This window comes from Dermacentor andersoni, chromosome 4 (genome assembly GCF_023375885.2).
Source record: "Dermacentor andersoni chromosome 4, qqDerAnde1_hic_scaffold, whole genome shotgun sequence".
Lineage (NCBI taxonomy): Eukaryota > Metazoa > Arthropoda > Arachnida > Ixodida > Ixodidae > Dermacentor > Dermacentor andersoni.
The window spans coordinates 150,528,578-150,541,814 of record NC_092817.1 but is presented as its reverse complement, the minus strand read 5'-3'; the positions used below and the strand labels follow the sequence as shown (position 1 = coordinate 150,541,814).

The 13,237-nt window shown below is 47.4% G+C and overlaps 1 protein-coding gene across 9 annotated transcripts in view; it reads left to right on the top strand.

The window, feature by feature from the left end:
• The window catches only part of LOC126537915 (mediator of RNA polymerase II transcription subunit 25-like), a 105,657-nt gene extending 98,358 nt beyond the window's left edge, over window positions 1-7,299 (top strand). For 8 of the 9 annotated variants that reach the window (XM_055074539.2, XM_055074538.2, XM_055074537.2 and 5 more), the window contains 2 exons: window positions 893-1,069; window positions 2,086-7,299. In XM_055074539.2, coding sequence (XP_054930514.2) covers window positions 893-1,069; window positions 2,086-2,277 — 369 coding nt within the window. In that variant the 3' untranslated portion in view covers window positions 2,278-7,299. The remainder of the gene's footprint in view (window positions 1-892; window positions 1,070-2,085) is intronic. The other variant, XM_055074535.2, reaches the window with a different exon arrangement.
• The last annotated feature ends 5,938 nt before the right edge of the window (window positions 7,300-13,237 follow it).

The following is a 13,237-nucleotide window of genomic DNA, read 5'->3' as shown; positions in this document are numbered from 1 at the left end:
GACACGCAAGGGGACATGGCCAGGCCCTGTCCTCTTGCGCTTCCGTTTACCCTAATACCAGACTCGCGAAACGCTATTGCATTAGTAATCTTCCGGTGTAAAGTGATGGCCGCAATCGTGCAAATCCTGTCGCCGATCGGATAGCGGCAGTCCGATGCGCTGCAGCCAGTCTGCTCGTGCACTGGCTTGCAGAGGGACACAATGTCGCAGCTTGACATATTGCCAGTCGCTATGTTTGCAGTCCACAACGCAACAAAGTTCAATCATAGCACTCGCGAAAAGACAGACCGACACTGACGGCGGAGCACGTTGTAACACAAGCAGACGACACTTGCTGTGTGCCGGAAGTGCTTAAGAGTACTGAAAGATTGCTCTTGTACATTCTCTTTCTGTTACTTTCTTTTTATAAAAACAAATTAACTAACATTCCAACTATTACGAACATCATTTGTTTACCATAAAGTTGGAAAAATTATCGATCACGTGCCCTGGTCAGCCAATCGGATAGCTCGCTCCACCGATGTCATATGGGTGATTTCTGTCATATGGGTAGGGGCGGCTTAAAATTCTGCCGAGCAGTGTGCTGCGATCGGCAGCGATGTGCATTTTTAAAACCTTATAATAAATTACCCGCTTTACGTGGAGCACTTAGATGCTTCAATTAATGATCAGAAGGACCTGCTCTAACTACTCAGTACATTTGTAGAAAATCGTCAAAATCGTCTCAGGGTCCCTTTAAGAGCCGCAGTAACCTCCTGTACTCCATAAAATATGCATCATCAGTTGTCTATACTCTACGTGAAGACATGTTGATGGAGAGCAGCAATTGTGACACAACTCTGCTGGCGAAGTGCTACACAGTGAATTCCTTGCTGTCTTTTTTTTTTTGTAGATTCAGCAGCAGCAGCAGCAACAGCAGCAGCAGCAACAGCAGCAGCAACAGCAGCAGCAGCAGCAGCAGCAGCAGCAACAACAGCAGCAACAACAGCAGCAGCAACAGCAGCAGCAGCAGCAGCAGCAGAGGTTCCAACCAAACCAGACACCCAACCTCAGGCACATTCTTCAGCAGGTAAGCACTGATACTTGTCCAATGCTCTTTTTAATTCTGGGGTCTTACCTGCCCAAAACCACAATCTAATTATGAGGCACGCCGTTGTGGTGTACTCCGGAATAATTTTGACCAGCTGGGTTTTTTTAATGGGCTCTTAAATATAAGTACATGAGTGTTTTTGCATTTCGCCACTACTATCAACATGTGGCCACTGCGACCTGGATTGAACTCATGACCTCTAGCTAAACAGTGTAATGCTATAGACACTAATATGCCGCAACGGGTATGTCCAGTTTCCGTGCACCTACCCGCGGTGGTGCATTCTTTTCGTAAATCCACTGCACATAGTGCAGGTTTGTTGATTTCAACTTTAAAGGGTTTATCATTTGTTTATTAGAGTGCAGTTAGCTTGCCTAGATGCTACGCTACCATGCACTCTTCTGGCTATGGTTATGGCATTCTACTGCTAAACAGGAGATAGTGGGTTGGATGCACAATCGCTTCAACCATGTTGCAGGGTTGGAAAAATTGAGGTAATTTTCGAGTTGTGGAAAATTTCACATAGAGAATGCAGCTGCATTCACTGTGAGGGAAAATGTCACATAAAGAATGCAGTTGCATTCACTGTGAGTGAAAATTTCACATAAAGAATGCAGCTGCATTCACTGTGAGGGAAAATTTCACATAAGGAATGCAGTTGCATTCACTGTGAGCAGCAACACGGTGCCTGTGGTCAGAGAGGTCCCATACTGCCTGGCAGCGGCCACGTAAGAAAAATGAGAGCTAAACACCGTTTAAATTGCCAGTAGTTATCAAACAGTTTTCTCATGTTTCGGTGCCCCTCTGCATTTTTGGAGTCCCTTTGACCACAGGCACCCTCTTGCAGCACGCACTGAACGCAGCTGTACATCTGTGTGCTTCCCACCAATGTGAACCCAACGAAAACTTTCAGTATGCAATGTCTTTGAGACGGCAGTACTGTCTGTCCTGACCAGTGGTGTGACCTCCCCCCCCCCCCCCTGCTCTGTGTGCAGCAGATGCGCCAGCAACAGATGCTGCAGAACCTGCAACAGCAGTCCAGCATTCGAGCTCAGCTGGCAGGAGGACTGGGCATGGGAGGACCCGGCCCACAGGGGCCCCAGTCGCAGGGTGGCGGTGGACCCGGGTGGGACGACACTGCTCTCCTAGACCTGCTGGGGGGTGCAGGGGGACCCCACAACGGCTGATCGGCGCAGCTGTCTTGCACCCCTCCTTCCCTCGCTCCTCTGAGGAGACTCGAGTGAGAGCAGTGAATTTCGGTGGCTATATTTGCTTGCTTTACGTCAGACACTCTTCAACTGACATAACATCTTTCCATTTTCAACATTTTTACGACTGTCATTGACTGCCATTCTGTCATTTGCAGGTGGCATAAGTTTGGGCAGCAAGTAAGTGGAGGGCCACATTTGATTTCCTCGCGTCCACATCGCTTTCACTTGCTTAAGCACTCTGATTGCATGCGTTGTACATATTCGATGCACGCATCTTATACCCTCGCGGAGTCTCGGCGGTCTCTGATTTCGTTTGTGGTGGAATTCGTCAAGCGTTCTGTCGATGTGCGCATATGAAAAGCCACTGGTGGGTCTTGTCATGGAACCACGTTCGTACCCACTCCAGGCATAAAGCACAAATAGCAATGAAACAACTTCAAAGACTAGGACTTATGTTTACAAAATTTTTCTCGCTTGAGCTATTGCCATGGCAATCTTGTCGTAATCATGTCATTACAATCTGGAAATCATACGTTAAGCTACTTGGATAAAGCACAACATTTTCTTTTTAATCTGCTGCATAATTGTTTGCATGGGAAGCAAACATCTAAGCTGGAATGGCCTTTTTAGTCTTCTTTTTTCATTTTGTTTTGCTTCTCAGAGGATGCACGTTATGAGCAAGAGTATATCTGGTGAAAGTAATTTTTGTGTGTTAAATGTGCAAAAATAAGTTTGCACCTTTTGAAGCATATCTTGTCCCCAAACAATAATAATCACCTGTCTTGCTTGCATTTCCTTTCCTAGATACATTGCTCAAGAATGCTATGTGATGCCGATAGCGTGCATGCCGTTCATTACCTGAAAGAAGTGGGCACGCAGCATTTAAGAAAGGCAAAGGTACTCAAGATAGATGACTATTATTGTTTGGGGACAAGATGACCCTCCAGAGATTACAAAATTTTTTTAGTTGTACCGCCTTCCATATGATTCTGACAGAACAGTGATTGATGCAGTAAAGAAGCAACGATAAAGTGTTATGTAATAATAACATGAAAGTACCCTACCAGTTCGTTTATGTTTGTACTAGCAATTGTTGTTCATTTTAATTGTGCGTCACGGCGCTGTCACATACAGATATGTTCCACAGCACGCACATTATAGGAAATTTATTCGCATAGCAGCAGCTTTCGCCAACTCGAAGGAATGCTCCCTCGAAACAGCTCTGCTGCCTTCAGCAGCTGTTTTGCACCATTTGATGAATTTCACCCCTTTTGTTTACTTGTTTACAACCCTCTGTAAGCTTGCACATCTTGCCACTGGTGTTCTCCGAAGTTCTAGCACCACTACTAAGTAGAATTCTGAAGCGAATGTACTGTATCAGCATGCAAGTCTTCTTTCTCCTTGTTGAGCCTTTTGTTAATGTCACTTTGTTGATGCTGTTGTTTTGTAGATTTCAAATCTCACCACGTTACGTTTTAGTGAACAGCGATTCAACAAGTGATGCCTTGGGCTGGAGCCAGTGTTTCGACAAACAGCATCGTCTTCATCAGGCGTAGACAAATCCCTTTGTTGAAACGTTGGGTCCAAGCCCGAGGCATCCTTTGTTCAATCGCTGTATGTCACTTCAAGTGTTCGCGTTCCTGCGAATGTCTGTCTGGTATCTACTTGCATATCGGCTTTTCACACAACAGTGTACATTTTGGCTAAACCAACTGAGGCACAAATTCAAGCAGGTTCAGTTGTTCTTCCCACATGAGCCCGAAAGTGTTATGGAGTGTATGGCCGGTCAGCACAGCGCACTTCTGATGTTGCATGTGACAGTATCTTACTTATATTGTGCTTTGAGAGTAAAACTGGCCACAGTTGTGTAGCACGAGGATGTCGTTTAAAGTTACCAGGGGCACTTCTATCAGAGGGCCATAGCCACGCTGTGAGCCTAGTAAGAGCTGCCACGGCCTCCGATTGGCTCAAAGCACCGTCATTGCAGAGTTCGTCAATACGGTGGAATTGGACAACGTCCAGAATAGCAACAAGGTTCTGTAAGAATCCAACTTGAATATGAGTACAGCTGTCTGAAATAATATACTTCATTGATTTTCTTTTTCTTCTGCATTTTATTGTGGAAATATAGAGTCGTTTTTAAAAACAGTAGTTGAAGCAAGCTTTTTTTTTTGTGCATGCAAGTACTTTGATCAGAGACCTGCTGCAGTCTTTCTTCAATCCTTAGCCTGTGATTTAAGACTTACCAAGAAAAGGTGAAAAATATTTGACTATAATTTAATGTTCAAGTCCTATTATCTGTTGATCTGGATCTTGCAGTCTGTAAAGAAGAAATTCTTGCGTAGCTCCTGTTATGGGCTTTATTGTTGTGCTTGTTGTTCAGTGTGAATTTATTGACTATGTATTGTTTGCTCTGTTGCTTTTCACAGTAGCACTCTGTTGCGAATGTACTAAATAACCATTCCTGGAATGGCAGCCCACTGCGCAAGAAAGCACTGCTTCACCTGAGCCCATTGTTTACGGTGTGTTTACAGGGACAGCATGCAACACAAAGCGCATTTTGTTTTAAGGCATCTTTCCTGTGTGTTGCACACTTGGCTTTTTTATTGTTTTCGCTTGTTCTTGTTTTGTGGCGCATAATTTTAGAGAGGCTAAAATGTCAAGCTAGGATGCGTTCCGTTTCAGAAGTACAACTTCTTGTTTGATTGATTGGGTGCCTCTTTTGTACCCTGTACATCTGTGTTGCATTTTTGAAGCAGTATACAGCAATGACATCACGGTGCACACAATCGGGCACATAAGTTTACAAGACCCAGATTCCTTGACAAATGTGAATGTCAGCTCTGTTAAGGCACGAGACTTCTAAATTAAGAGATCCCTGTGTAGGTTGACAAACCTACAACAGATTAGAACTCTAAATTTGAGGCTGCGTGCCCAGGCTCCACAAGAATTGCCATGTCCTGTATCGTTCCATAACTTGATTTGCCATGTTCCAAATGGCATGTTGCGTAAAGTGTTGTAACCAACTGCACTTTATATGTATATTTCTGGCGTGGTGTCACGTAGCGTTAGCAGGTACATTTCATGCTACGCGATGACCGCTGCCGTGATCTTAGCCGAAGTCTGTTCCATGTGATCTTAAAGAACACTCTCTGTGGGAAGCATTTCTGGCGACGATAAACAGTATGATCATCGCTTGGTGAGGATTGTGCACAATATGGCTATGCCAGAGATAACACCAAAGATGTGTTAATGCCAGAAATGTGTTGCGGGACATGCGGTTCGCTGTTTCATCATCTTGTCTGAACAATGCACAGCCCCGAGCAAAACAAGTGGAAGTCTGACTGCGCTAGAGTGCCTCAGCAAGAAAGTACTAAGTGTCTTTTTCTTTGTTGACGTTGTTGTTGCTGCCAATTTGTTGCAGATTGTTTACACAGACAAAAAAGAAAGCTACATTTTTGTGTTTTGTGTTGGCACGGAACAGTGAGTATGGAAACATGCCTTTTGTAAATACTACGATTTCTCTATCTATGCTGCGACTGCGTCACTGTCATGTTAAGTGAGAGGTTGTGCTGTACAGCTTTGATGAGCTCTGTCAACGTGGTCCGTGAGCGTCCAATTCATAGCTTATCAAGCAGAAGTGGCCGGCATAGTATCATACCTGATTTTCTCAGCGAATTCGTGCTAATTATTGCACTCTTGCTGTACGAGCATGCTCCAAGGTATGCTATGCACTTTCATGTAATGTATCTGAGCTGCTAGGTACGAGTTATCATTTGGACAACGAGAGCATTTGTATGTAATGTACGAGAAGAGAGACACTACGGCCACCTGTTAGTCACCTAGGTTGTTTCCTCTCTTTATCATTCCTGCATGCAAAGATTATTCTGTCTGTTCGTTATATTGAGTGTGTTAATTACATTTTCTCCTTCCTCACCTAGCACCAGTGAACTCTTCGTCTCTTGCTTCTCCTCCAGCGAAAGAGTTCAGGTGTCGTATTTTTTTCCATGCAACTGTAAATGGAGTAGCTACAACACCTTGGCATTGTTGCTTCGTGTACAGTTTTACATAAGATATTTGGTCTTTCTTGTAGTAATACCTGGTCCTTTCGTCCCTTTACATATTTAGAGGTACAGCTCGGGATAGGAGTAGGTGCGCACGGTGCCGACTCACTCTTGTAAGTCAGGTTGCAGGTCAGTGCTCTGTGCACCTGAGCCTATTCGTCTAGAGTTCCCTCACGTTGCATCTAATTAGTGAGTAATAATTACACATCACCAGCAAGTCGAACTCTCCACTCCTTTGGTACCTCTACAACAGAGAACGATGTGAAGAGCATCAAATGTGGCGTTACATTCAAAATTTTAAATGATGTAAGCTTTGAAAAACATTTCTCGCGATTGCCTCGGAGTAGCAGCTTGCCCCGGCGAAACTGTACAGGCTCTTAGTACTTTTCTTGATTTCTTTGTTGGTTTTTATTTTTCTTGTGCGTGCGATCAGCATTTAAACTTTACACGGCTAATGTTTTATGTGGCGAGGCTGAATTTTGGCGCAGTGTGTGCCTGTGGCCAGCTGTGCTGTACTACGGCACTGTATTTGTCACATATGCTATGAAGGCTGCAAGTGTGAATTTCAGATCTCATGCTCAGTCTGTAGAAATGTATTTTTTTTTTTCTTTCTCGGTTTCCACACCTTGTAAAGTTTTGACGTTGACAGCACAACTTATTGTACAGTTTACTTTGGTATAGAACTCTCCGTGCTGGATGACTGATGCCCAGCTCTGCAAGTTGTAAAAAGTGACAGTAGATAAACGGGACACTGCCGACTGTTTTAAAACAAAGCCTTCGGGCATATCGTTCAATTTACGCTCGTGAGATTTCATGGAAATCTATTGCCTTTTTCATGGCCCTCTTTGTCTACTATGCGAGGCATGGCCCATGCTCTGTAACATATATATGTATTTTGTTTTGTTGTATAATAAATTATGCTTTATTGCACAAACATGCACAAAGCCTTCATCATCATTGTACTATAGTTGTGCGGCATACGGTTGGTTTGACTGACAGGAACTTACAAAGCATGCACTGCACAAAGTTGTTTGGATTACATCCTGGTGTTCCTAAACAAGTCAATATGAAGCCACTAGCTTGGAAGCAGCCTTTCGAGCATTTGTTGCTGCCCCAAAGGGAATTGGTTTAAGGGGCCCTGAACCACTTTTTTTCGAAATGAAGAAGGGCATTTGGAGTGAAAATAGACCATTTCGGAAATACCTTGCCCCAAAAACTACTTCAATGCGTTGAGCAGAAGCACAGTTATTTGCAATCAAACGCAGCCTCCGCTGTGCTCCCATACCTTCTTCACTGCCTTGCACTGCGAAGGCTACGGCGGAGTGGGGTGTGCCCACAACGCTCCACCTTCTAAATGTCACCGGGGCGCGCAGTTCAAATTTAATTTTGGATGTTAACATAGACGCCACGACTTCCACCGTTGGTGCCTACGGCCCGCTAAACATAAGCCACAAGCGGTTGTCATTGGCGACCTTAGCCAGTGGACTCGTGGCAGCACCCCGCAGCAGTCGCGGTATCTATGCTGCGTAGCTGACCGCAGCTACCAATAGCAGACGTGTGTGGAAATCCACTTTATTACAAAATAAAGCATCCAGAAGGGAGTGAGGAGCAGGCTTCTGCCTGAAAAGAGAGAGTTTGAGAGAAAGGTAACCTTGCGCTCCGCTTGCGGGCTCCACGCACCGCGCTCGACTGCAAAATTTGGCTTAGATGTTCACAACAGCATATGCTATCTGTGGACTGTTTCTTCACCAAGCCCGAGGGGTGGTTCAGGACTCCTTTAAATTAAGGTTGATGATAGTAAAGAAAAGCGGGAAATCACATTAAAGGCACACAAAGGGATACCTTAAACCAATTTAGATAGGTACAGTATTCTGTCAATAAGCTTGCATTTTTATTATCGACACAAAAAGGTTGATTTTCAGCGAAGAGGACAAAAGCCAAACTTCGCTTCTGTCCCTAAACTTCAGCACCAGCATTTGGCATCTCGCAGATATTAAAGTATCTTCTGGTATGTGGGATGTTTCTACCCCAAAAAGTTCTGAAAGCTTCCTGGACTGTCTTTAATTTGGGTTTAGGTTGCAATGTGATCACTGATAGATACCCGCAGACCCTGGCAAAATCCGTAGCATCACCTGCTGCACGCAGCAAGGAACCCATATTCTCTCGTAATACGTCGCTCGCTCTCTCCTGCGGCCTTCGAGGCCCAGAGCTCTTGTGCTACTGTCAGCGGTGTCAAGCAGGGGCGTAGCCAGTGGCGGAACACCGGTAGTTCTACCCCTCCTCCCCCCCCCCCCAGAAATGTATGTGTACCATTGCAAGATGTCGCCTGAACAGCTCCTCCTCTATCCCCTCCCATCCCGGTCAAGTGGGAGCTCTCCTCCTCCCCCCCCCCCCCCCTGCACCAAAAAAAAAATACAAATTTGGTAACGCCACTGGCTCATTGACGCTAGCCATTGTGCGAATGTTCATGACCATGGGCTACAGCCCAAGGTAAGCTCGAGCACACATGGCCGCCCCTAAGGGGCGTAGCGAGAAGTTTCGGGTGGCACGCACTTGAGCGGGGAGGTGGGCAGGCCGCAGGCTAACAAATTTCGGGAGAGGGGGAGGGGGGCGTGCCCGGTGTGCCACCCCTCCAATCTAGTGAGAGAGAGCATCGGCAGTTCTTAATGCACCCGACCAGTCTGCAGTCGCCATTCTTTTGTCCCTGTCCGGTAAATTGGGACACCGGGTAACGAAAGAGGCAGGTCATTGGTCGCGCCCCGCTCCAGCGGAGAGGACAAGCTGTGTTGAGGAAGAATGGGGAAAGTAAACAATGCGCTCTTTAAATCTACGTTATTATTGTTAGGTCATTTCGGAAACCTTCCGCCAGAACATATTCATTGAAAGGCATCGCACACACTCCAGTGTCAGTTAATCGCGACAGGGACGGTGTCATGCCTGTGGGAAGAGCCTAGCAGACGAAACATGCGCTTCGAGTGAAGTTTGTGCGCATCCGCTGCTCTTGCTAATCTCGTCGCTTCAGGCCGTTAGAAGTCTCTAGCCAGTCGACGCTCGTGTGGTTACTGTTAAAAAATCGGTCGACTGTACCTGGTGGTTCAAATGATTCGATGATTAAATGATGAATGTATCTCTCTATTATATCTCTTGTCGCTTTTTCACGTTCAGTATTCACTCATTTCGTATCGTATTCTTATGACATGTTAAGTGCAATTACGTTGACCTTGTGTCCTTTGGCGTCAACACTTTGTCGATCCTTTCATTTTTTGACCAAGAGCTCAGTTGGGCCGATCACGGAGGTACTGCAGTTTATGGTTCAATGGAGTTAATTTGGCGCTAATTATGCCCATACCTTTAATTTACATATCCTGCGACTTATTCTCGCTCCCAGTGGGCACGGGCGAAGCCACCTGTCAGACAGAATTGTCTCGCGGGAGCCCTACTCAATCCACGAAAACTCGCTCCATTTCCCAAAGGGTGCCATACGGCGACTTTGCCTCAACAAATCTATATCTACGGCAGTGCACCCTTTACAGGGGTATAGCGCATTTTGGTTACTTTTCGACTAGGTTGACGCTAATTACGCCCGTACCATTAATTTTGCCTACACTGCGATTAATTCTTCTTTCTTGTCTAGTTGAAGCCAATATTTTGATAGCTATTGCGACTCGCTACGACGCTCTGGAGGCGCGAAGGGCCGTTCTTTTTTCCGAGAATGGCTACACGATACCCAGATCTCAGGTACGCCAATCATGTGAAGTCAGCCAACAAGATCTTGTCTTCAAAGAAAGCTTGCAGCTTCGCCCGAAGATGGTGTGTATTCAAAATATACGTGGGTGCGGCATCTTGGCGCGACGCACCGCTTAAGGTAACTCTTGCAGGATGGGAATAACAACGTCTAACTGTCAGATATGCTAAACGTCTAGCAACGCTGGCGCGATGAAGAGCGCCGCCAGTGGTGTTGCGGGTGTCGCACATCGACGATGCACGAGGTGAGTCTACGGTCCCTGAAATGTCGAGAGACCGACGGGAAGGTGTCGGCGTTCGTAAGGTGCCTCGATGTCCTTGCCTGCCGCGGGAAGGGGCGCAGTGAGGCACCTTAGGCGTTCGGAAAACGCGCCGTCATCGAGGGTCTCCACGTGCTAGATTGTATGCGGGAAACTCTAAGGACGTTCTATTCTGCCTTTCGAATCATGCGTGTGCGGCGTAATTAATAAAGAAAAATCGCGTTGGTGTGATGGTTAGAGTACCGGGTTTCCGCGGTACCGGGATTGAATCTCACCGCAGACATGCTTTGTGTGTGTGTGTGTGCGTGTGTGTGCTGCGTGTGTGTGTGTGTGTGTGTGTGTGTGTGCCGAAGAGCGTGGCCTGTGGATGAAGGCAACGACATGCCTTGTGTTTTATAACGCAGCTCTTATAAGGCAACCGTTCCTGTGGCGAGCGTCGGCGTTGTCCCTCGTAACCGAGCTAACGAACGCAGCGAAGGATGAAAGCGAACGCGGAGCGCAGTGGGAAACGAAAGACTGCGATAGCGGAGAGAGCGCGAGGAGGAAAGTGGAGAAGGGGGCAGCGGAACCATGAGGCGGAAAGCGGAGGGGGAGGGTATGGCGAAAGGGAGAAGAAAAGCGTAGTGCCGCGCAAGGGGGCCTTGCGGCGACGATGGCTACGAGACGGCGCCAGAGTAGCGTGCGTCGTCTGCATGGAAACAGTGCTGCATAAGCGGAGGTCTGTCTGCGGTGGATGTTGTGAATCGCGCCCGCGCGTCGCCCACGCGCCGCCTCTCGCGATCTCCCGATTAGCGAGACAGTTGCGTCACACCTCGCTCCGTTTGGAACGTGCCGCATGAGACAATGTCCGCGCCAGCCACTATATCGCGAAATGAAAACACATGTAGAGCTGCCCTCAAAATTAGTGAATAAAAAGTTTGTCGCCGAGATTTCTGTCTCGAGTGATAGCTGTCGCACCGAGAGCGACCAAAACAATACTCTTTCTGAGGAGAAGTGGGCGAAAAGTAATTATTTTAGTGAATATTTCTCAAATCACAGCACCTACCGGCCTCCTCCGAAAGCTCTGGCAAAACCGGATATCACGTCACGCTTACCCACCTCGAGGCCCATTGCGAGCGATCGTCCACACTGAGCGCGCGAAGGGGCCAGTTGACGTTTGCAGCAACGCGCTTTCGTTGTTCGACCGTCCTATTCGTACCGCTTCCTCGTGTGAGCTGTTCGAAAACCTCGTCTTTCATCTCGTGGATTTGTGGTTTGATGTGTGGAGCAGCCGTGTCAACGCCGCAAAATGCCGAGGGTCTGCTGTGCGCATGTGAAAACGGCAGGCAGCGGTAGTCTTTTTCTCGCGTACTTGTTCACGCTGTAGTTTTGCGCACAGGTGCCGTTTGACCGTAATTTGTCGTTTGTACGACGTTCTGAGCCAGATGTTTGGCCAATTCTGCCAGAATGAATCGAAATCCGCATCGTCTGAAGATAGTCTGAAGCGACGGCTGCCGAAAAAAAATTCGCCGACATGAGACTGGTGGCGCCATCTCGTGTGCACCAAGGGAAGGAGTGCTCGGCTGCGATGAAACAACGGGACGCTGAAACCGCTGCGCATGTACTCGTTCACTCCGTGAATAACAAGACGTTTCCTGCTTACAGAGGCGCATTTCAGTCACTGCACATGCCTGGCTTCAATCCTCGCCCGTTGCTTCATCGCATCTATTCTCAAAACAGCTACTTGCGCGCATCAAGCACCTGAGCCGACTGTTATGCTCACGCCGCCGGCCACACCTGCTCCGAGGGCGTAGGTACAGGGAGGTCTACACGCGTCAATATCTTCAACGATTTCTACGTTGTTATTTTTGTACAGTGTGTACTCACGACACCTGTATTGTGCATTGGTGGCTTTCATGTTTTACGCGCTAGCAGCTATCCATCCAAGCGGGCGGAGCAAGCCGCTTTGCGCGGAACGCAGAGTAAAGTCCTTACGTCGCCTGACATTGCATAGCCTGAGGCATAAGCGTCCTCGCTCTGTTGAAGCCAAACATGGCAAAGCGTTTGCGTGAGTGAATCACGCTGGGCGCACCGCCACGGATGCAACACTGTCAATGAGGCGTGCGCCTCTGGTCTCGCTAACTCATTCGTGACAGGTGCGAGCTTGCGATCCGAGCCGCCGGAACCGCGTTTATATCTGGTTTCCACCTACGATGCCGCCCCTGATCTCTCGAGGCGAACGCGTGTACATGGAATGCACAGTGTAAACACCACTTTGCTGGTCCAGACTCTCTCGGCACCGCGGAGGGGGACTGCTGCGGCGGGTCGTCGTCGTCAATTTCGCTTGACGACGCGGACGGATCGTAGGCATACGCGTTTATCGTTCGTGGTCGTTCAGTAGGCCGCTCATCCAAGTCGGAGTCATAAGTTCCGCTCATGCTATCGCTCTCACTAGAACTTTGCATTTTGCACTGCGCAGCGCGAGGAAAACAAAACTGCGCAGCCGGCCAGCTCGCTCCGCGGCTGCTGGGGGTAGGTGTGACGTCAGATCCGCCGGCTTGTTGTCGGGAGCGCTTTGCGAGTGACGCGGTGGCCGCTCATAGAGAGTCAAAAATAAAGCCATCCGCTCAAAAGTAACCCGAATAATGACTATATACTATAGCAATCGTGTCTTAGGAATACAATTGTGGGGCTTTCTCTATATTCTTCGATTTTTATTCTGTATCCCTAAGGAGTATCCTAATCGTCGGTGAATTTTTTACGTGGACTGCCATCTTGGTTAGTGCTTGTGATTCTTGCAAATATACCGTGTAAATAGTTTCTGCCTAGTTTATTTCTACGTAACAACGCATGACAATATGTATCCTGAACTTCACGGCGACGGCAAGA